Here is a 22,932-nt window from a genome sequence, read left to right as displayed (position 1 = left end):
ATAAAAATGGCTTTCCATGTGGAAGGACTGATTGCTATCATCGTGTTCTACCTTCTAATATTGCTGGTTGGAATATGGGCTGCCTGGAGAACCAAAAACAGTGGCAGCTCAGAAGAGCGCAGCGAGGCCATCATAGTTGGTGGCCGAGACATTGGTCTACTGGTGGGTGGATTTACCATGACAGGTAGGTTCTGATGCCTCTGCTCCATGCTGCCCACCCCTCCTTGGCTTCTCAGAGTGACAAAGCAAACATTAGCCTTTGTCCTTTGGGGATTCTTTAAGTTCATTACTTACATATCCTAAAAATAATTTTACTTTTTTGAAACAAAAATAAGTGGGTGTCAACTCAGTAGAACTTGAACAAAATGATTTTATAAAAATCGCTGGACACAATATCAATGAAACAAATCTGGAGGATCCGGACAGTTCAGTGGGTGGGAACAGAATAAAAACAAAGGAGAAAAGTGTCTTAGTCTTACAAGCTATGTGATAAAGTCAGTGTCTCATCATGTTCATTAATACAGGTACAAAGTTGTGAATTTTTGTTGCCTTAAATGATGAATGGCAATGAACATTAACTCATGATAGTTTTCAACTGAATAAATCAATTAGGGGCAACACAATTCCATATTGAGAGATGCCCTGTTTTGAAACCTTATCCTCCCATTTAATAAACCAATTTCCTCAGAGGAAGATAATCACATGTTAAGAATCCACAGCACTGGGGAAAAAAAAAAAAAAAAAAGATTTCCAGGAGGCTTGATATAAAAGGGGGAAAGCTAGGGCGTGTCCCAACTGAAATGCCTTAGCCTGCATCTGCAGCCCTTTCCTACTCAAAACCCTTTGGGCTCAGAGAAGCTGATATCTTTCCTCCTGTTCCCAAAGGTGGTTCTGTTTAAGTGGTAACTTGTTTCTCTTTTATATTCTTATTTGTTGTTGAAAATATTTCTGAAAAACAACAATTTAAAATTATATCTTTAATATTATTTGATATATATTCACTAACAATAACATTTCACTTCTGATTCTTACTAGGTTTTTAAACATTAGCAACATAATCCAGACTAACCAGAACTCTGAGGGCCCATTGGAAAATATCCCATGAGAAATCATATCCAAATGATGCCCAGTTTCCTTCCTGATGTGCTATTTAAATATGATTCATCTGTATATGAAATAGTTTAACAGAACAGTCTGTGAAGGCTGCATCCCTGCTGGCCATCTGAAACCTACAATGTTCTAGAATAGTTTATGGACTATAGGTTTTATTTTTCAGACATGCTCATTTTATGTTCCTTTAATTCTTCTTCAACTGTGTATAGTTTCTTATGATCATTATGAGGCTGTTTATATTTGACCACTGTGAAAGGTCTCTGGAAGTAAGGACTAGAATTAGCACCAAACCCTGGCCTTTTGGCAGCCACACCCTGGGACCCCTCCGCAATGCACCAAGTGCAGGCCTCTAGCTGGCTTTGCTTCCTTTCTAGAATATAAAGGCACAACATTTGTAAAAAGGTCCTTTCTTACCCCCGTGTCTCAATTTTTCTATATACTCACATATATAGAACAAATTGTATTGTGCAAAATATTTTCTGTGATATCTATTATACACAGATAAGTAGGAAAACATAAAGATTAAGAATCATCCATAACCCTACAACTTGCGTATGTTTACTGAAATGTTGGTATAGATTTTCAGATGTTGTTTCCTTATTATCCTGATGAACACCATGCACAACTTTACATCTTAATTTTCATTTTTCATTATAGCAACAACACTTCTTTTTTACCCTAAAGATCCAGATGTGATACTGGCATCTGAAGTGAAGCAAAACATTGTGATTATATTCCCTTCAGGTTTCTCCTATACCAAGAAAATGAGAAGAAAAGTGAAATAAAACAATAGAAACTGATTTCACTCAAAAAATTGTTGAAAAGAATAAATGAGTTGCTGTACATCAAAGTTTTATTCATTGAAAATTATTATAGTGTTCTATGACTCTAGTTTAATATTAGATCTATTGTGTTCATAAAGATAATATTGCAGAATTTGTTTTTATGATCTAGAATGATTATGTCAACCTAACAGTTTTTTAAAGTGTATAGAAGAATTTGAATCATGATTATTTCATATGAAGTTTCATAGTCTATCTCAATTTTTAAAGATTTTTTTTTCAGTCTTTAAGAACTGAAAAGAACCTTGGTCAATATCATAACTCATTTAAAATCTGAACCATATTATCTACATCTTGTCAGATTCATTGATCATATATATTTGTTAAAGAATAAAGATTAAAAAATAAAAATGCATATAGTTTAAAAGAGTTATTGTTCTCACTGATAAATCTGACATGAAATATACAAACATGCAGAGCAAATTCTGGCATAGAAGGGACTAGAGTGATAAAAATGGATTGACTTTAACCAGGATAAGTAATCAAGTCTTCACTTCTATATGTTTACAATCATTCAGACACCAATTTTGTTTTTGGATAAGGGAGAGGACATCTACACAATGAAAAATGATCACTTATAAGCTTTGTGCTCATAAGACCATTTCCTTTATGCAATGAAACATTGCTAGTGTGTTCTTAGGGGTTCCAGTTTCCTAGTTTCCAGATTCTCCTAGAACGAGGATCAAGTCTGATTCTATGACTGTGAAAATAATTTCTTCAAGTCCTAGTTAGACACCCAGTGGAGGGGGAAACCCTGTTTAAATTTACAGGAGGGCTTAAAATGAGAAAAACAAATAATAGCTTTTGTTATTTATTCACAGCCATGTAAAAGCTAGCAAGCAGATGAGAGGGGCTGATATATGCATATTTGTCCTAATTTAGGGTTTTTGTATTTCCATTTAAATGTGCTTAAGATTTTTTTCTAGGGAGATCTTTTCATGTTAACCTAAAAAAAATACTAACCTTAAAACATTCCCTTCTTTGCTTGGTATCTGGATTAAACGCCAGATAAATTTTGGAATGAACACAGTAGAAACACTTGTCTTTGATAGTTTCAAATACATGTTTACTTACATTCTAATTGTGAGAGTTCAGAGAATTTTTCAGAGTCAAATTTTTTTCCCAGTTGGATGATATAGCCTAGAATTCAGACTCCTATCTGATAAGCCAGCCCATGTTCCTCATAATTTTACACACATTCTACAAGGGATTCTTTTAGATATTTTGGCAATATTCTTAAAAGGAAATAAACTATAAAGCTTTGGGGCACCTGGATGGCTCAGTTCAGTGACCAACTTCGGTTCAGGTCGTGATCTCGTGGTTCACAAGTTTGAGCCCTGTGTCAGGTTCTGTATTGACAGCTCAGAGCCTGGAGCCTGCTTCAAATTCTATGTCTCCCTCTATCTCTCTGCCCCCCCCCCCCAGTTCTTTCTCTCTCGCTGTCTCTCAAAAGTAAATAAACATTAAAAAAAAACTATAAGGATTTAAGTGTTCCATTAACTTTAGCTTTTCAGGAAGAAGCATATATGATACTACCTTCTCAGAGAAAATGGTAGAGTTTATAGATCCTTCTTCACCCAAACTTGTTTACCCAACATGTGTTTTCTTTGGATCCTTGACCTCTTCCTTCAACTGTTATGCTACAGGAGTTCTATTAAATAACATCTGAAGAAGACATATTTCTTATTATTCTCGTGAAATATCAAATATCTTACTAAAAGACCCAGATTAGAATGAAGAATGCAAGTGGGTGTGCAGTCAACATTCAAATTCTAATATCAGCCCAGGTCCTAAGCATATGTTAGGTACTTGGAAAGAAGGAGGAAAAACATAATTTAAAGTCACTTTAGGACACCTTGGAGTAAAAGTGTCATCTCTCCTTTAATAATTTAAGAAAGTAAGTAAAATGTTAGGATGCAGAACAGCTCTGCCAAAATCCTATGTACCCAGAGTGTTTAAGAAGTGCCCCTATTAATTAAAAATAAAATTTTTAAAAAGTACATACATCTACAACTGCGAATGCCTCTCCCTGCCCCCTCCTTGAGGAAGATAATCGTGATCCATGTGAAAAGATCAATACAATTAAAACAGAAAAACCTTAAAATAAAGAAACTTGACCTCAACAAACACAAGGCAACACTGTCCAATAGAAATACAATGTGAGTCACAGAGGTAATGTTAAATTTTCTACAAACCTTTTTTAAAGAACATTAAAAAGTAGAGGAATAAGTATAATGTAGAATAACGTAATAAAAATAAAGTAGAATGTATTTAACTCAATACATTGAAAATGTTTCCATTTCACCATATAATTAATGCAAAAACAATTATTGAGACACCTTACATTCACCTTCACATATGAAGTCTTTGAAATCCAGTATATATTTTACACCCAGAACACTTCAATCCAGACTAGCCACATTTCAGGTGCTCAGCAGTCACCGGAGGCTACTGGCCACTGTGTCAACGTGAGCAGGTCTGGGGTATGAGGAGTTTGGCAGTGTCTTTCCCTCACTCTTCATTCTATTTCAGCCACCTGGGTCGGAGGAGGTTACATCAACGGGACAGCTGAAGCAGTGTATGTACCAGACTATGGTCTAGCTTGGGCTCAGGCACCAATTGGATATTCTCTTAGTCTGATTTTAGGTAAGTGAAAATTTAAACTTTAGTGACACACTCAGTAAAGCATAAAGAACAGGAGTACAAATAACAAATGAAATAACAAGTCAAACTGTAAATAACTATTGTGGAAAAAAAATGTTACCAGAATTCTCTCAAGTAGGTGTTACCAGAAATCAGTAACACTAATGCTTAGATTATTTGATCTCTTGATTATGGAATATGTTTTTAGTCCCTTGTTCTGATGGCAAGAGAATAGTCAATTTCCTAATGTATGATTTTTTTTCTTTCAAAAATAGTGTAGAGATATCATTAACAATGAATCAACTTGAATTGTACCTGAATTTCTTTTTGTAAATAAAACTAAGAAAAGGTCAAGAATATTATATAACAGAGTTCCTAATATTTTTTGCCGTTAAAATACTTTTATTGGATTTTGTGCTTAATCAGCGTCTAAATGTTATTCTGGGTGATACTAAGGCATTTTAGCGAATGCCACGCTGGTCCATGTTTTTAAATCTACATGCCTCGGATATACTATTCAATGGCCCTTTTGATGCATACAATGACAAAACGTATTAAGAAAGTCATGTTTTGTTACTAAGTATGTCTTGGTTCTGTATTCACAGTGTATTTTAGTCTGGTTCCTCCACACATATAAATGTTCTAAAAAATGTATTTCCCTTGAGAAATTATAATAAAATGTTGGCAAAGACTATTATATTATGAATTTTTTATTTTCTCATAAACACTTTAATTTCTTTTAGGTGGTTTGTTCTTTGCAAAGCCTATGCGTTCCAAAGGATATGTGACTATGTTAGACCCGTTTCAGCAGATCTATGGAAAGCGCATGGGTGGGCTCCTATTTATTCCTGCGCTAATGGGAGAAATGTTTTGGGCTGCAGCCATTTTCTCTGCCTTAGGTAAGGACCTCTGCCTCTCTCTGGTTGATGAGCAGCACATACACAAATTTACTCCCTTTAGCCACAAGCCAGGCTACCTGCAGCTTCCCTCACCTGAATTAATGCAACCTTCTCCCTGCTTATGGTTCAGCCCTCTTCCTCTAGTCTACATATGGTAGCTAGACTCATCCTTCTAAAACACAAATCTGATCATGTCCCTTTACTGTCCCTTTCTAAACTTTTAAGTGGGCCCATAAAGCTTTTTATGACTTAGGCTCTTGTTTCTTTCATCATCCTCCCCCCCCACTCCTCCTTACTTTTCCAGAACTCTAGACCTCCTGTCTTGCCTCTGACACTGTGCAAGCCCAGGTGCCCTCTGCTTTGGACTCCTTCGCCCCCCCCCCTACAATTTTGCACATCTGCCTAGAAAACCAGGAAATGTCCTTCAATCTTCTTATAGATGTCACTTCCTTGGGCCAGACATCCTGACCTTGCCAGATGTCTTTCCCATGGGCTTCCTTAGATACCTAGAGTTTTATTTTCATTGGACTTGTCACTTTGTATTATTATGTGCCTGTTTATCTATATCATGCCCAAATCCAACCTCACAAAGGGAGTTCTAAAGTTCTTGAAGATAGGACTTGTATCTTGTTAACAGTTATAATCTCACAAATGAATGAAAGAACGAATGAATGAATGAATCATCTATGGCTATACTTTCTTCAAAAGAGGAGAAGAAAAACATTTCCTTTCTCAGTGTAATCCCAGTACATCCTAAAGTACTGGGTTGTATATATGTTTAGGGATCTAGAAAATGAATGGAGACTTCTTAGGGTCTAACTTACTACCAAGACCAATTAATTCTAAGAACAACTTATCCTTGGCCCATCAGTTCTCAGCCCACTTGCAAGGTTTAGAAAACAAGATGGTGGAAGATCGGTCAGGCTCAATAATTTGCCTTTTCATCAAGGGGAAATTTCACTGAGTGCTGAGTTCCTTCTTGAAGATTAATAGACTTGGAAGTTCCATAACCTTCCTCAGTGAGCTGTGTCCGTGTTTGATATCCAGGCATCCATGTATGTTTCTCTCCATCTCTTCTTACAAATGAAGATAAAAGGCTTATGTCTATAGCTAGACCCTAAGTGGTCAAAGCAAAAGTAAGATAAGATGAATTTCCTTCTATGGTGTATATTCTATACTACAAACTTACCTTCTGGCTTCAGTATTATCATCAGATCTGACCTCTGTAATGTCAGACATTAGTTTATACTTCCTTTCATGACATTATTTTTTAAACTCCCATATAATCTTATCTTCTTGGTCTCCAACTATAAAATGAAGGGATGATTTGATGTAGAAAAGAAAAAAGTTTGATAGCTATAAAATATTGTAATAACTCAGTGGAAAATGTTGCACTTTCTAGGTACTATATAATAATTCTCCACAACTACCACTGCACCTATAGCCTAATGAAATTATGTGTAAAAATACATCTCCTTTCCCACCTCGCTGTCATTAGCCAAGAAGCAATGGTAGTTTGTCATTGGTTTTAACACTAGAAAATGTTGGTTTTAAGAACAGCCTGCTGAGATATTTAAAAAGGAGTGGGCTCAGTAGCTAACAGAATGAATACAAAATGTTCACTTTCATGGAATACAGATCAATTTATGTAACAGAGCCCTGAAGGGAGAGTTAAAATAATAAACTAATATTTCTAAAGTATTTTTGAAATATAAACTTGAACCAAACTCTAAACTTCACTCAGTTAGTTATTATTGTATATGTGTGTGTATCTACATCTGTGTGTTATGTCACTATATATGTAAAATGTGTTGATATCTATATATCCCTCTCTACACAGATGCACACACATATCAAAAACATGTATAAAAAACATTGCTGCTATTGTTTGGAATATATGCTTTTGTAAAGAGAATGTGTCTTTCTAAATTAACACATATTTTCTTCAAAAATAATAGTGGGACATAATTCAAAATTAGTGTTTATTAGAACTAAGTTGGGACACTTAAGAATAGACAAATATAACATTATCACCTTCTTGTGAATGTGCTGAAACTTAGGAGAATTTTAAACTATCTTCTTGGCATAAATGGACAACATCCTTTACATACATTTTTTTTAAAAAATGTGTATTTATACTTCTCACAGCTCAAATTCGGTGAATTTTTATAACTTTATTTTATGTTTATTTTTATGGCTTCATGATTAAACTAATATTTCACAGCATATCTGGAAATGTAACTTCAATTTTAGTCACTATAAATGATGGAATTATTTAGAAAATATTTTAGAGAAAAAATTAACCCCAATCTTAATAGTGATAGAAAAATGGGTGATTTCTTTAAAACCACTGAGTTACAACCAAATGGCAGTATTTACCACGACCCAAGTCTTTAAAATCCTAGTCCAATGATCTTTTTTTTCTGTAGCATACAGCCTCCCTCCCTACCTTTTGGAGGTATGGAATTAATAAAAACGTCACAATGGGTAGAAAGTTAAACAGCAGCCCAAAGAGGCAGGTAATAATTGGAATTTTCATTCCTGAGATATGACTTAGAAATGTTATTAAAGTCAAGAACCAGACCAAAAGAAGATTGGCAAAGAATCACAACTAAGGTTTCAACATGAAGCAAAAACTCAATCTGCTATCCAAAGTCACCACCTTTGCACTGATCCAAATTGACCACCTTCCTTCATCTTCATTCTCCAATACCAGACTTTTTACTAATTCATTTTTACTCATAAAAATAATTTAATTTTGTTACCAAAGCCAAATCACTCAGAAAAAAATTCTTGAAAAATATTTTATTTTGTTATCTTAGATCAAAATAGTTTACACTGCTCCTTGAGAAAATGGATTTTCGTCTCTGGTGGTTTGCATATGCTATTAGCATGCATTTGAGGAGTGGTAGCAGAACATAAGATTGAAATTAATGATACAAAAAAAATCACAGATGTGTTGCACGTATGTTGGGGTTCCTATAATTGCTGTGTTTAACAATATGAAACATAAACTATGTAACTTTTGAAAATGGTGGAGAAAGGATTTGTAAAGCAGCAGGTGAATTCTGAACTGGAAGTCCAAGGACCATAGTGGTCCAGTGTCCCTATCCTCATATTCTCATTGGAAATATAGACATCAAAAACACATAAGCAGTCAGAAAGTAAGAAAAACATAAATTTTATTTCTAAGGCAGGTTTAAAATTCTGATAAGGAAAATTACTTAAAAATATGATGTTGAAATCTAGGGTTCTTCAATACGTTTGTGTCCTAGCAGTAGGACTGGATTAAATTTACCAGTTTTATTACTTTCTCCTACAATGTTGTCTTAAACCTTGGCACTTTATACCATCTGTCATCTAAGAAAAGCTAGCAGGGGTCAGAGTTAATGCAAAATGGAAAATGAACATTAATTGTAAAATGTGGAAGTGGGTGATTGTGCTTATCTCGTGAATATGAGTAAATACATTGCATATATTTAATTAAAGTCTGTTTCGGATAGCTAGTAAAATTATTGTAAGTTCTTTTTTTTTTTTAAGTCTATTTATTTTGAGAGAGACAGAGATAGTGCAAGCAGGGGAGGGGCAAAGAGAGAGAGAGAAAGAGACAGAGAATCCCAAGCAGGCTCCACACTGCCAGCCCACGCAGGGCTTGAACTCACCAACCATGAGATCATGACCTGAACTGAAATCAAAAGTTGGATGGTTAACCAACTGAGCCACCCAGGTGCCCTTGAAAGTTCTTATAATGGTATTAAATTTAATATATTTCATGGAATTCTGAGGTCATATCATCAATTTTGGGTGCTCCCACCTATATAAGTTACCAAAGTGCCAATTTCAGGAAGGAAGAATATATTATAGATTTTAAGATTTTGATATGACAATTCACTTTGGCTGTTATCATCCAATACATTTCACATGACACAGAGGCACTACCTGCTGGTACTGAACATTCAATGTATCCTTGAACAGAAAGTGGAATCCATTTGAGTACCTTGACCATAGCATTCTCTTATCTGCTTTCTTCAGGAGCCACCATCAGCGTGATCATTGACGTTGATGTGCAAGCTTCTGTCATTGTTTCTGCGCTCATTGCCACTCTCTACACGCTGGTGGGTGGTCTGTACTCCGTGGCCTACACGGATGTAGTTCAGCTTTTCTGCATCTTCATAGGCCTGGTAAGTGGGGCCATTCACAGACTTTCTTCCTTTTCTTTCCTTCTTCTTTCTAAAAGATAATGTGGTATTTTATACTAACTCAGCAAAATTGAATAGAAACGTTATTTTCCATCATGAGCAATACATAGTAAGTTGTGTATGATTTGAGACTTTAAATTTCTCAATTAATTAATTGGATGAAAAACTGTAGTCATTTAGTTGGATTTTGACAGAAAATATGCCCTCAGTTTAATTCTTAGCAAGGTCTAGGACTTGCTTTGCTTCATGCCCACATTTGATGGAAACTTATGTATGCTCTCCCTTGAGTTTGAAAGCAAAAAAACACTTCACTCAGAGTTAAAATGTCAATGTTGGTGCTTACCTGCATTAGTCTTTTAACCTTCCCCTGTATTAGTTTTAATTCCATAAGACTGCTCATAAGACAGAAACTATCCCATTGGAAAAACTGTGGGTTTCAATATTTATCATCACTATTTGGGGTCTCAAAACAAAGAAAGGGCACAAGATTTATTATGTATTGTTTGTAAGTTCTAGATTAAATTAGGTAATATATGTGTGTTTTTTCAGTAAAAAATACTGAATTATGGAGACGTGAATATTGTTGGTATTACATTAAAAGTGCTTTTGTGTTTTACATGCACATTTCAGTCAATGTTGAGCCTTTGCAAACTCAACATCTTAAAATGTCAAGACTGTATTATTATCCATATAATATCCAAAGCCTAAGACAATTCTAAGGTAGTATAAAGAAAATGGTGTGACCACTCCATGCTGGGCACTGTATTGAGTTCAGACATGTGTATGTTATCTCAGCTGTATGTCCTGTAGGGGTGGTGCCCTCGAAGAAAGGCCACGGACAGAGCACATTGAGACTGCACATCATGACTCACTTTCCACAGATGATTAAAGCACCCTTGAGCCTCCTCTTTTTTCCTTATTTTTCTCATAATGAAAAGCTCTTCACCCTATGCTAGTGTTCACACTAGACAGTCAGAAAAATTAAGTTGAATCTCAGACTCATTTTTTGTTTTTGTTTTTTTTTTTGTTTGTTTTCTAGCATCATTAATAATGGAGGAAAAAATTTAAAAGAACTGACTACAACTAAAGTTACAGTTCAGCCTTAAATTAACATATGCTAGCAATGATCATAATATTTCCTCTTTTTCCCCTAGAATTGATGTGCATTTCATGGAATTTCATTCACTTATATTTTAATTGAATTCAAGTATATTTAATTTGCTTAATGACTCCTACTTTTTTAATTTTTAAATTGTCAAAAGCAAGTGGGCAGTGCTGAAATTCACAATTCTCCTTAGCATCATCATACACTTCCAGAAATAAATCTCTGTTCAGAACCTTGGAGGCATGGTTGGTTTGGCAATGACAGCTCTCATGATGCACTTGGTATTCTAACAAACACAACCTCAGGGGATGAAGCTATTTATTGACAATAAATGTAATTTCTCATTGCTTTTCATGAGACCAGAACTTAAAATGCACAGGTGCATAAATCAAGCATGCCAGTACAAAGATGGTAGGGCAAATATATGTGGGTATAAATGTTAGAGTGCTTTTATGCTACAAAATGTAGCTAAACTGATAAGGAATCAAGTTGTCTTGGGTATAAGTTAAGGGTCTATTGATTTGACTGAATAAAAGGCCAAGAATGGTTTGTTTTCCAACCTTCAAATGGCTATACATGGATGCATAATTAATGTATCAACTCACACCTTACCATTTCCTTTTCTCAAATTCTCCAATTCTGTTGATTTTATCACCATCCTTGGAGCTCCACAACTGTAAACATGAGGTTCATCTGCTCATTTTCCCTCTCTGAACTCTCTTCCCACTCTAATGTAAGGACTGTTGAATCTCTCTTCATAATCCTTTTTAGTACCAATGTCTTTCTATTTCCAATATCATCACTCTATTTCGCGCCTTTACCTGAGTCATATCAGTGTACCTACTGCTTTTTCTGACTTATTCTTCTCCTAAGCTCACTGTTCACATATAGAAATTAAAATGCAGAAGAAATATACTAAACTCTTTTTAAAACTCAGAAGAAACAACAGGTGTTGGTGAGGATGTGGAGAAAGGGGAATCTTCTTACACTGATGGTGGGAAAGCAACAGGTGCAGCCACTCTGGAAGACATTATGGAGGTTCCTGAAAAAGTTAAAAATAGAACTACCCTGCATTCTAGCAATCACACTACTAGGTATTTACTCAAAGAATACAAAAATACTAATTCAAAAGCATGCATGCACCCTGATGTTTACAGAAGCATTATATACAATAGCCAAATTATGGAAGGAGCCCAAATGTCCACCAACTGATGAATGGATAAAGAAGATATGGCTCATATACATAATGGAATATTACTCAGTCGTAAAAAAGGAGTGAAATCTTGCCATTTGCAATGACATGGATGGAGCTAGGGAGTATTATGTTAAGCAAAATAAGTCAGTTGGAGAAAGACAGATACCATATGATTTCACTCATATGTGGAATTTATGAAATAAAACAAACAAGCATATGGAAACAGAGGTGAGCCAAGAAACAGACTCTTAACTATACAGAACAAACTGATGGTTACTAGAGGGGAGGTCAGGGGGGGAATGGATGAAATAGGTGATGGGCATTATGGAGGGCACTTGCCATGATGAACACCTGGTGTTGTAAGTATTTAATTGCACACCTGAAACTAATATTACACTGTATGTTAACTAACTGGAATTTAAATAAAAACTTAAAAAAAAAACTTAGAAGAAATGCCACTAGCTTCTAGTTGCCTGCAAAACAAAACACCAACCCTCAGCTTACAATTCAAATTTCTCTCCATATATTTATGTTTATCTGCCCTATTTCCCTAAGCCACTTGTAGCCCAAAAGATGTGTGTGCACACCCTGTGTGTTCTCCTCTTTGCCTTGTTCCATATAGATGGTCTCCCCATTCACTTCCTTCTTTTTGTATTAGCACTGGACTCACGCCTGAAGGTTTGTGCCACCCACCAAGTTCTCAATCAGGTCTTTCCTTGTCATGTTAAAAATTGGACATCTTTATCTAATTCAAAGAAAACAATAAGTGTTTATATATCAATATACTCAATGTTCTCAAACTTAACATTCTCTTCCCAAAGATTTGTTGACTGCTCTTATATTTGATATGATATGGTGTAATTAAGCACAGGTATAGATAATATGTTAGTCTAACTTTTGTAAATAAGTATTTCATGGCATCCCGCAGAGAACTTAATTCCAAGTTCTCCTCTGTCTGAACAAGAGGAACAACCGAGCTATGTGGTCTGTGAGGAAACAAAATATGTGGCGAAACCTTGCATATGTTAAACAGGTAAAAAAAATTGTAGTTTAACAGTCTCATGTCCCTCTTTGGTTGTAGTGGATCAGCGTCCCCTTCGCCCTGTCACATTCTGCAGTTGCTGACATTGGGTACACTGCTCTGCACACCAAATACCAAAAGCCTTGGCTGGGGACCATTGAATCATTTGAAATCTACACTTGGCTTGATAGTTTTCTGTTGTTGGTAAGTAATGCCCTTACCTGAGGAATGCAGTCTCATTTTTCCTAAAATCGAACATATTTTTAAGATTTTAAGACTTATATGTATATGTCACCTACTGGCTCATGTATGTTTCTGCACTGACTACTTCCTGTTGGAAGGCTGGAGCCACTTACTGACTGTGGTAGCTGATTAGTGTCAAAGTGGAGAGAGAGTGAAGCCTTCACGGGACAATGTCAATGGGGTAATATATGGTGTGTACCCATTTCTGCTGTGCTATAAGTGAAGAACACCATGCCCTACCCCCAGGTACCTCCCCAATCTGAAGCCAAGCCTTCTAAAAGCTTTAATTTGTATTTTTGGTTTAGGCATTACAACCCACTTCTTCTGAAAATAAGTAATCCATTCAGTCTCTAATTACTGAGTAAGTAAGTTAGTCGTGCCATAAGACCTTTAGTGCAGACAGAAATTGGAAAAAGAGGTGTCCCTCAGGAAAGATACCAAGAAAGAAGTCTTGAGAAGTCAGAGATAGCTTGGGAACTTGGCAGGACTTTGGGGTGAAGGTGGGGCACAGAAGAAATAAAGGCAGATCACAGATTGAGGAAAGATGGGAAAACCAAAAGAAACTGCCAGATATTGTGATTTTGCTACTTGGAATGGTTACTTACAAAAATAAAACACTTATTTTGATTTCAAAGTAAGAAATAGATTAACATTTATATCAAAATTAAAGGGAAATTGTTTATTTTTTTTTCCTTTTTAGAGGGTTCACAATAGTTTGTAATTTCACTTTGTCATTATGTCACTTCGGTAAATTTCAGCCCTGAAGGCAGATTTGTCTGTCCCAATAAGGAATTTCCTGGTAAGAAGACAGGAAAACAAGAAAACAAGTTGTTTCTAGTGGTGCTGAGGAGAGCTTCTTTCCCAAAGACTGTAAATGTATTGGCCAACATTTTTCTAGATTGGATTATAATTATGAATTCAGTGGATAATGGGGTTAAATATTATGTGTGTATGAACTTATATCTGCATAGCAGATATATTTATGGTTACATAGGAGAAGATTATGACAGAGAAGATAGGCAGTTTGTTCATAATCACACCATTGTCTGAGTGAAGGATTAAAATAGAGAATCAAGACCCAAAACTTATTTCTCCTACATGACACTTTAGTCCTCAGATTTACAGATCTTGAAGATAAGGCTATATATCCAATGACTGCTAAGGTTTCTTCCACCTCAAAAAATTATATGACTAAGTTATGTTCATTCTTCAAAATGCAACACAAGTGAAAGTGGAATAATAGATAATGAATGAATCGATGAACTACAGAAGGAAGCCTCCAAATGTTTCACGAGTGGTCTCCAGCCTTCCAGTTGTCTCTCTGAACTTCCACTTGTCATAAATTTATGATTTATGGACTCCTGCTCTGGATACCTTTAAGGTATCACCCTGAACCTGCTCACTGACAACATTCCTCACCTGGCCCATTGTAATGGCCCTTCACGGTCTCCCTGCAGCAGCCCAACCAAATCTCACTTCTCCAGACCCATCTTCCACCTCACCATCAGAGCTTCTGTTTGTCTGTGGCAGTCAGATTTCACCTCACTTACAAAGCTCTGGTGACTTAAATATCCAGAGAGATTGGCATGTAAATTATGGTGTAGAGATTCATATAAGCATCTAAATTGTTGATGAATGTTCATTGGCATAGAAAATGTTAGTGATATACATACATTCCTGACTTACCACGGTTTGATTTAACAAGTTCTCAACTTTATGGTAGTGCAAAAGCAATAGAATTCAGTAGAAACCATACTTTGAATTTTGATCTTTTCCTGGGCTGGCAGTATGCGGTACTATCCTGTCTCTTGTGATGCTGGGCAGCGGCAACCAGCCACAGCTCTCAGCCAGCCACGAAGAGTAAACAACATACACTGACAAACATTCTGCACCCATACACCGTGTTGTTTTCCACTTTCAGTCTAGTAATCAATAAATTATATAAAATATTCAATGCTTTATTATGAAGTAGGCTTTGTGTTAGATGACTTGTCCAACTGTAGGCTAATGTCAGTGTTCAGAGCACCTTTAAGGTAGGCTAGGGTGAGCTATGATGTTCAGTAGATTAGATGTATTAAATGCATTTTTGATTTTGACTTCAGATATTTTCAACATATGATGGATTTATTAGGATGTAATCCCACTGTAAGTCAGAGAAGATCTATATTGACTTACAGGTTGCAAACCAAAGGAAAAGTTTTGGAAAAATATAGACTTGAGACATGGATTATGTATTTTAGAATTCATTACTTTACTTTTTTTTAACTTTTGAACATGTATAGCTTTTATAAGGAGGAGATTGTTCTGGAATCAATATGTAACAAGCACTCTCATTGGCACAGGTGTGACAATGATAAACAATACATTCCAGAGGCAATTAAAGAAACAACTTCAATACATTGTGATATGGGGAATTCATTCACCAGTTCACTTATGAGCAGTGACTGTATGAGAGTCAGAGGACCATGGCAGTAATCAAGGGGAAGGTATTCCCCTGCCTCCTGTCTCCCACACACCCTGACCTTTAATTAAGCCAAAGACATGGTGGTCTCATAGCTGTTTCATTGTTTTTGTTTGTTTGTTTCTTCTTCTGTTTTCACATTAGATTCTTTGCCAGGTGTTGCTGTCTTCTCTCTCCATCTCCACCTAGTGACACCTTCTCAGTGCTTCAGAACTGACTCCCTGTCATTTCTGCAGGTGTTCCTGATTGCCATGCAGCTGTATATACTTCTTTATAGCAGGCAACAAATTACATTATAGTTCACTGTATCCAAAATGTTTATGATTGTGTATCCTCAGTAAGAATTTTAAGTACATCCCCCAGGCACCTGGGTGGCTCAGTCATTGAGTGACCTACTCTTGGTGTCAGCTCAAGTCATGATCTCATGGTTCATGAGATCAAGTCCCACTTCAGGTTCGGGGCTGACAGCATGGAACCTGCTTTGGATTCTCCCTCTCTCTGCCCCTCCCCCATGCTTGTTCTCTCTCTCTCTCTCTCTCTCTCTCTGTCTCAAAATATATAAATAAACTTTAACAAAAAGAACCTCCAGATAAAAACAAAGCTAAGGCTTCTGGGCTTCTGGGTAGTTGTAATGCAGTTTAAAGTAGGGAAACCAAAGAATAGAAAAGATTGTGTGATATAATTATGAAGGAAAAAACTTGAAGAAATTCTTTGCAGTTGAAAATGTGATGATTGCAGTTGAGATGTTTGGCATGTATGAGAGCCATATAAATGACTACTGTGCATGTAACTGTACAACTTCTTATTTAAAAAATACCTAATAGATGTTATTTGCCTCTAATTTATTCTGAGTCCCTGCTGTTCCCATGCAGATGCTGGGTGGAATCCCATGGCAAGCCTACTTCCAGAGGGTCCTCTCTTCATCCTCAGCCACCTATGCTCAAGTGTTGTCATTCCTGGCAGCTTTTGGGTGCCTGGTGATGGCTTTACCAGCCATACTCATTGGGGCCATTGGAGCATCAACAGGTATATCTCTTGTAACTTCACTAATGGACCCACTGAGGCTTCACTGAAGTGACCAATTACCACCCAGCCGGCCTCCCTCCCCCATTTTCCCTCTTATCCACACACAGTTGATTGTTTCTCATCATATTCATATACAGACATTTGTTATAGCACTCAAACAATTGTATTTTAGCTCCATGCCTCCAAAAAGCGTTTGATTGCTCTCCCCACCAATAAAACATTTGTGAGCATGCCCTTCCCCCCCGCCCCCCTTGCTGGTATACTTATCAATTGTGTCTATGTAATCCTGTTAGCAATGTTTCTCAACCAAGGTGCACATAGACATCATCTGGGGAGGGGAAGGGACTCGAAAAAAATACCCATTTCTATCCTACCCCACAGGGATTTTATTTTAATAATCTAAGATGGATCCTGAGAGCAGTGGTTTCTAAAGCTGCTTGGTGGCTCAAAGTGCAGCCCAAGTTGAGAGCCACTGGCTTAGAAATTTACCTGACACCTACAGACCACTTTGAACTTGAGATTCCTGATTTACATTTTTTATAGTTTGCTAATTACAAGTTTTCTTTCTTGGAGAAATCAATAAGTAAGTTTTCAAGATAAAGATAAACTCAAGGCACTAAGTAACTTAGAGAATAATTTACTCAAAATCAGTAAAAAAAAAAAAAAAAAAAGCATTATGAAATGCTTATCTCCCAGTAGCCTCTATCTAGAACATTTTTAAAATCTCACCCTTAATTTTACTGAACTTGTTAATTACTCTTGATGCATATATATCTATGCTGTGCAGCTTCCAAGGGTATTTCATGAAAATACAACACAATAATCCAAATTCAAAGGGGTCCTGTAGGTAAAGGTCATTAAAACAGATTAAAGAAGCTTACCTTTTACTCTGCTGTGTTTGTAAAGTTGATACAGGATAATACTCATGTGACTACTTTTATTTTCAATTAGTACAGCTGTTTATTAGATTATTTAACTTTTACAAGAAGTAGTCATGATTCATAATGTACACTCTTCATTCCAATTGTTCCTCCATGACATAAACAAACACTTAACAAGATGACTGACAAAGGTGATTATATGCCTTTGAATAAAAGATAGCATTTATGTCACAATCAGAAAACAGATCCGGCATCAGGAGCACTCATGTGTATGTGCATGTATGTGTGCGTGTGTGTGCGTGTGTGTATTGTAGGACAACACACTGAAAAACACAATGTCAGCTATTTTTTTGGAATAGGTTCATATTCTTGGTTGTTGTTTCTGGTACCATAATATCTCAAGGAATGCTGTAAAATTGGCTTCAACAAAGCATGGGTTTGAACTGTAGTGGAAAATGGGGGAATAAAAAAATAGTAGGATCCGAGGGAAACCACTCTTATTCAGTCCTGTACTTATGCCATCAAAGAAGTTCAGCAAATAAAAAAGGAACTATAGTAATGTACATTTAAAGATTCCATTTTATTCTTCAGCACATAATGGTACAAACAGTAAAGAACTATATATTCAAAGATAAACTTTTTTTGTTTGTTTTTCACCACAATTTTCTCCATCTTGTGTGGTGCAAAACAGGATATTTTTTGTAACCCTTACAATGAAGCCTTCATAGCCATTCTGTAAATAATATGCAAAAGCATATAAGCACAATGCAGAATTACCTTTGTTAAAAAATAAATTTAAAGATGTAATTCCTTCTATGAATTCTAGAGTTCAGCAGGCAAACATATCATAAAATTTATATGATCTTATAGCATATTTTACTAGTGGTTCACCTGAGATTCTGTTGGAGAAGCATAGTATTAATGTTGGTGAGTCTTAGACTGCTAATTGATAGGTTTGTATAATTCAAAACACTCAGTTGTATGAAAAATTAATGGTTCATGAAATCAAGCCCTGCATTGGGCTCTGCTCTGACAGCACAGAGCCTGCTTGGGATTCTCTCTCCTCTCTCTCTGCCCCTCCCCAGTTCATGCATGCACACTCTCTCTTTCTCTCTCTAAATAAACTTTAATTCATAGATACATGCATAAATAATGGAAAATTTTGGAAAATAATGCTGACCGTGTTGAATTGATCATGCAATTCCTTCAATTATGGTAAAAAATTTAAATTTTCTGAAATAAAAAAATACAGTGTTTTATTTTCTTTATAGTATCAATATCAGGAATAATTTCCAAGTTTCAAATTTTAAAACTTAAAAGCACATTTACTTATTTTATTTTTTCAAAAAACCTTTTATATATTTCAAGAAACTTCATGTTGCCTACTTTAGCTTTTTAAAAAATGTTTCGAACATTTACATACATTCTTCTCTGTATGAAAATGTACAGTTGTATAATTTATGTATGTAGTTTTTCTTCTCTTTTCTTTTTTTAATGTTTATTTATTTTTCAGAGGGGGGGGCAGAGAGAGAGGGGGACAGAGGATCTGAAGCAGGCTCTGTGCTGACAACAGATAACCTGATGCAGGGCTTGCTTGAACTCATGAACTGTGAGATCATGACCTGAGCCGAAGTCTGATGCTTAACCGACTGAGCCACCCAGGTGCCCCATGTATGTAGTTTTTCTAAGTCAGCTTCACAGTATCATTTTGTGAAGATCACATAAATTGATAGTATTCTGTAATTAAATTTTACTCCAAAGGTCAATCTATCGAATTAACTATAATTTGGTGAATTCCCAGATTTGGCTGAATATTATCATCATTCAGACATATGCAATCAGAATATTTCAGGATAGGGATGTAGGACTCTGCATTTTAAAGGCACGCATGAGAGATCCCAATGTTCATTCAGGTTTGCAAAACACTGGATTAATCCAATGGTGATTCTTCCTTTTATTTCTTACTTTAACAAGATCAGGCACTTGCCATCCTCTGCCCATTTTTTTCCTTATCCTCACAACTATCAAACTGATTCATTGCTTTTAATAGCCTGGCCCACAGTCTTAGCCAGAGATGTGCTGCAAAACATTGCCTGTACACCTCTGATGCGCATGCCCTCCTGCTTCCTCAGGAGTCCTTTTGCCTTTTATGTTTTGAGTTCTGTTACATGGAGTTCAAAAATCTCCTGAAAATGTTAGCCTCATACCTGCACTTTCTACTCAATAAAACAAGGACTTTGCTTTATCTATCATGCCTCCTATTTCAAGTAAGTGGAATTCAATGCAAGAAGGGATTTAGTTGGTAGAAAAACAATGCTGAGGGAGCTCCAAAACCAAGTTTATATACAGGAAAAGGATGGATGAGAATAACCTCACTATTGTCTATCCATTAATGCTTCTATGACTAAAGACTTAGGACTGAAACAGTACTTGTCCCCTCATACCTCCAACTGGCTGAAGAAATAATGTATGCTTTTGTTTTATAACATGTTTTCTATGTTTCTGTACAATTTGATGTCACAACTGCAGAAAAGAAATAGATAATGGGCAGGTAGTAGATAAATGAATAGATAGATGATAGATAGCTGGTGATAGATAGATGATAGATGATAGATAGATAGATATATAGATAACAGGTCTTGTGAATGGGGCTAAGTGTAACCAAAACCCATTAGAAGCCAGAGTTGAATATAAGACCATTTCACTTGACCAGTACATGGATTTCCTACCTACTTAGACCAACGTACCTAATTATATTAATTACACTTCTCTGATCAGACTAATTCATACATTCTGAATTTATTTCAAAAGCTCCCAGAGAATAGGATGACCCCCAAATGGATAAAGAGCATGTGGTTCTTTAGTTATTATTATGTTTGTCATTTCTATTCAACAGACTGGAACCAGACTACATATAAGCCTCTAGATCCCAAGGACAATGATGAAGCAGACATGATTTTACCAATTGTTCTGAAGTACCTCTGCCCTGTGTACATCTCTTTCTTTGGTCTCGGTGCAGTTTCTGCTGCTGTTATGTCATCAGCAGATTCTTCTATCTTGTCAGCAAGTTCCATGTTTGCCCGGAACATCTACCAGCTTTCATTCAGACAAAATGTAAGAACAGTCTTTTCCAGTGTAGCATTATTGCTTTTGTCATCATTGCATTTATTTTATCTGTAATATTATATATTTACTAATATCCTATATTAAAATCTGACCCTACTCTGATTAAGCACACAAGATTAAATAATGCTGAATTTTATTTATGCTGTATATGAATATTTTTAATGCATCTTACTATTCATGTTAGTATGTAAGGGAACAAACCAACGTAAGCATTTTTCAAGAGGTACAGTCATATTGCTACAATTCACATTTCTTGTCTTTCTAATGAAAGTAATGAAACCCAAAACATCTTAGAAAAACTTTGAGTTTAATCATGTACTATAAGAAACTTGAAGCAGAGCATGGTGAGTATGTTATTTTGTGGTCATTTGTGTAGCATCTGCCCCACCCTTCACTTGAACTCCCAAGTCCATGTTCATGAGAAAATAGCCTCTCAGTGTGATTGTCCTTAATGAATCAAGTGGGTGCAGAATAGGGCTATTGTGTCACTGAGCAGCCAGGAGTTCCTGCCCACCTTCTTCCTTCACTAAGGCTTTGTTCTTTGTTTTTCCCTAGTTTTCTAGGTCATAGTTAACAAAATGGCCCCACATGTTTTTAAGGTGGCTGGCCTTAAAGATGGTAGGACTTCTAGAAGAGAGGAAAGAAGGGTGGGCCATGCATCCTCCTGGCCACATAAGAACTATTCCTTAATATGAAAAGTACATGAAATCCTCTCTTCATTATTTTTTTTTTAATTTTTTAATGTTTATTTCTTTTTGAGAGAGAGACAGAGCATGAGCGGGGGAGGGGCAGAGAGGGAGATACAGAATCTGTAATGGGCTCCAGGCTTTGAGCTGTCAGCACAGAGCCCGATGCGGGGCTTGAACTCATGAACCATGAGGTCATGACCTGAGTCGAAGTCAGTCGCTTAACCAGCTGAGCCACCCAGGCGCCCCATCTCTTGCATTATTATTCCCCTGTGACAGCACATAAGCTCCTCTCACCTCTCCCCCTGCATATTCAGAGAAAAGTGCAGCTGACCTGTGCTTCCTGCACAAGACACACAGAAACCTCTCCCAAAGGCCCGCTAGGGAAGCCACCTGGATTGCTTGCTTCCTATACTGTCGTTTAGGTTGGTTTTGCCTGCAATGAGCTATTTGAACCAGGGGAATTGTTTAGACCTGCTTTAAAGCACAGAAATGCATTTCATTCTTCACTTAAATGAGCCAGTGGACTGTGTGAAAAGCTGTCACTGTGGCATTTTCTTGCAGGCATCAGACAAGGAAATCATCTGGGTTATGCGAATCACAGTGTTTGTGTTTGGAGCTTCTGCCACAGCCATGGCCTTGCTGACGAAGACTGTGTATGGGCTCTGGTACCTCAGCTCAGACCTCGTTTACATCATCATCTTCCCGCAGCTGCTCTGTGTGCTCTTCGTCAAGGGAACCAACACGTATGGGGCTGTGGCAGGTTATGTGTCTGGCCTTTTCTTGAGAATAACTGGCGGGGAGCCATATCTGTACCTGCAGCCCTTGATCTTTTATCCTGGCTATTACCCTGATAAGAATGGCATATATAATCAGAGATTCCCATTTAAAACCCTTTCCATGGTTACCTCATTCTTATCCAACATTTGCATCTCCTATCTAGCCAAATATCTATTTGAGAGTGGAAACTTGCCACCCAAATTAGATGTGTTTGATGCTGTTGTTGCAAGGCACAGTGAAGAAAACATGGATAAGACAATTCTGGTCAAAAATGAAAATATTAAATTAGATGAACTTGCACCTGTGAAGCCCCGACAGAGCATAACTCTCAGCTCAACTTTTACCAATAAGGAGGCCTTCCTCAACATTGATTCAAGTCCAGAAGGGTCTGGGACTGAAGATAACTCCTAATGACCCCATCCACATAAAATACTGCTTTCACAAACAGAGTGTTATAGCAGGCTAGTCCAGGAAAGATGGGTTGCATCATATAAAAAATATCCTTAAAAAATAAACAGCATTCAGGTGGATAAAAATCCATATAAAAGTGCAGTTGCACAAATGCAAGCCAAGTTAGAAGGAATCATGTATGAAAGCAACAGATTGCTTTCTCATCGGTATTTCTCATCCTCGTTTGATTCTGACTCTAGATATTTTTGTTAAATATTCAAAAGTGAATTAAGCCCCACTCAAAGAACAGAGGGTTAGAGTA

At 36.5% G+C, this 22,932-nt stretch overlaps 1 protein-coding gene across 1 annotated transcript; it reads left to right on the top strand.

The window, feature by feature from the left end:
• Positions 1 to 6: 6 nt before the first annotated feature.
• On the top strand, positions 7 to 22,631 carry SLC5A7 (solute carrier family 5 member 7). The gene is made up of 8 exons (XM_030309022.1): positions 7 to 184; positions 4,488 to 4,601; positions 5,342 to 5,497; positions 9,530 to 9,678; positions 13,078 to 13,221; positions 16,594 to 16,747; positions 20,525 to 20,742; positions 22,005 to 22,631. The coding sequence occupies exons 1-8, from the start codon at positions 7 to 9 to the stop codon at positions 22,629 to 22,631; spliced, it is 1,740 nt and encodes a 579-aa protein (XP_030164882.1).
• The last annotated feature ends 301 nt before the right edge of the window (positions 22,632 to 22,932 follow it).

This window comes from Lynx canadensis, chromosome A3 (genome assembly GCF_007474595.2).
Source record: "Lynx canadensis isolate LIC74 chromosome A3, mLynCan4.pri.v2, whole genome shotgun sequence".
Taxonomy (NCBI): Eukaryota; Metazoa; Chordata; class Mammalia; order Carnivora; family Felidae; genus Lynx; species Lynx canadensis.
This window is presented reverse-complemented; position numbering and strand designations above follow the sequence as displayed.

Excerpts from the sequence above, each read along its gene's own strand:
- SLC5A7 (XM_030309022.1), top strand. The coding sequence starts at position 7 with ATGGCTTTCCATGTGGAAGGACTGATTGCTATCATCGTGTTCTACCTT. Across the intron at positions 5,498-9,529 it reads AGCCATTTTCTCTGCCTTAG|GAGCCACCATCAGCGTGATC; the intron begins GTAAGGACCTCT and ends TGCTTTCTTCAG. Across the intron at positions 20,743-22,004 it reads AGCTTTCATTCAGACAAAAT|GCATCAGACAAGGAAATCAT; the intron begins GTAAGAACAGTC and ends ATTTTCTTGCAG.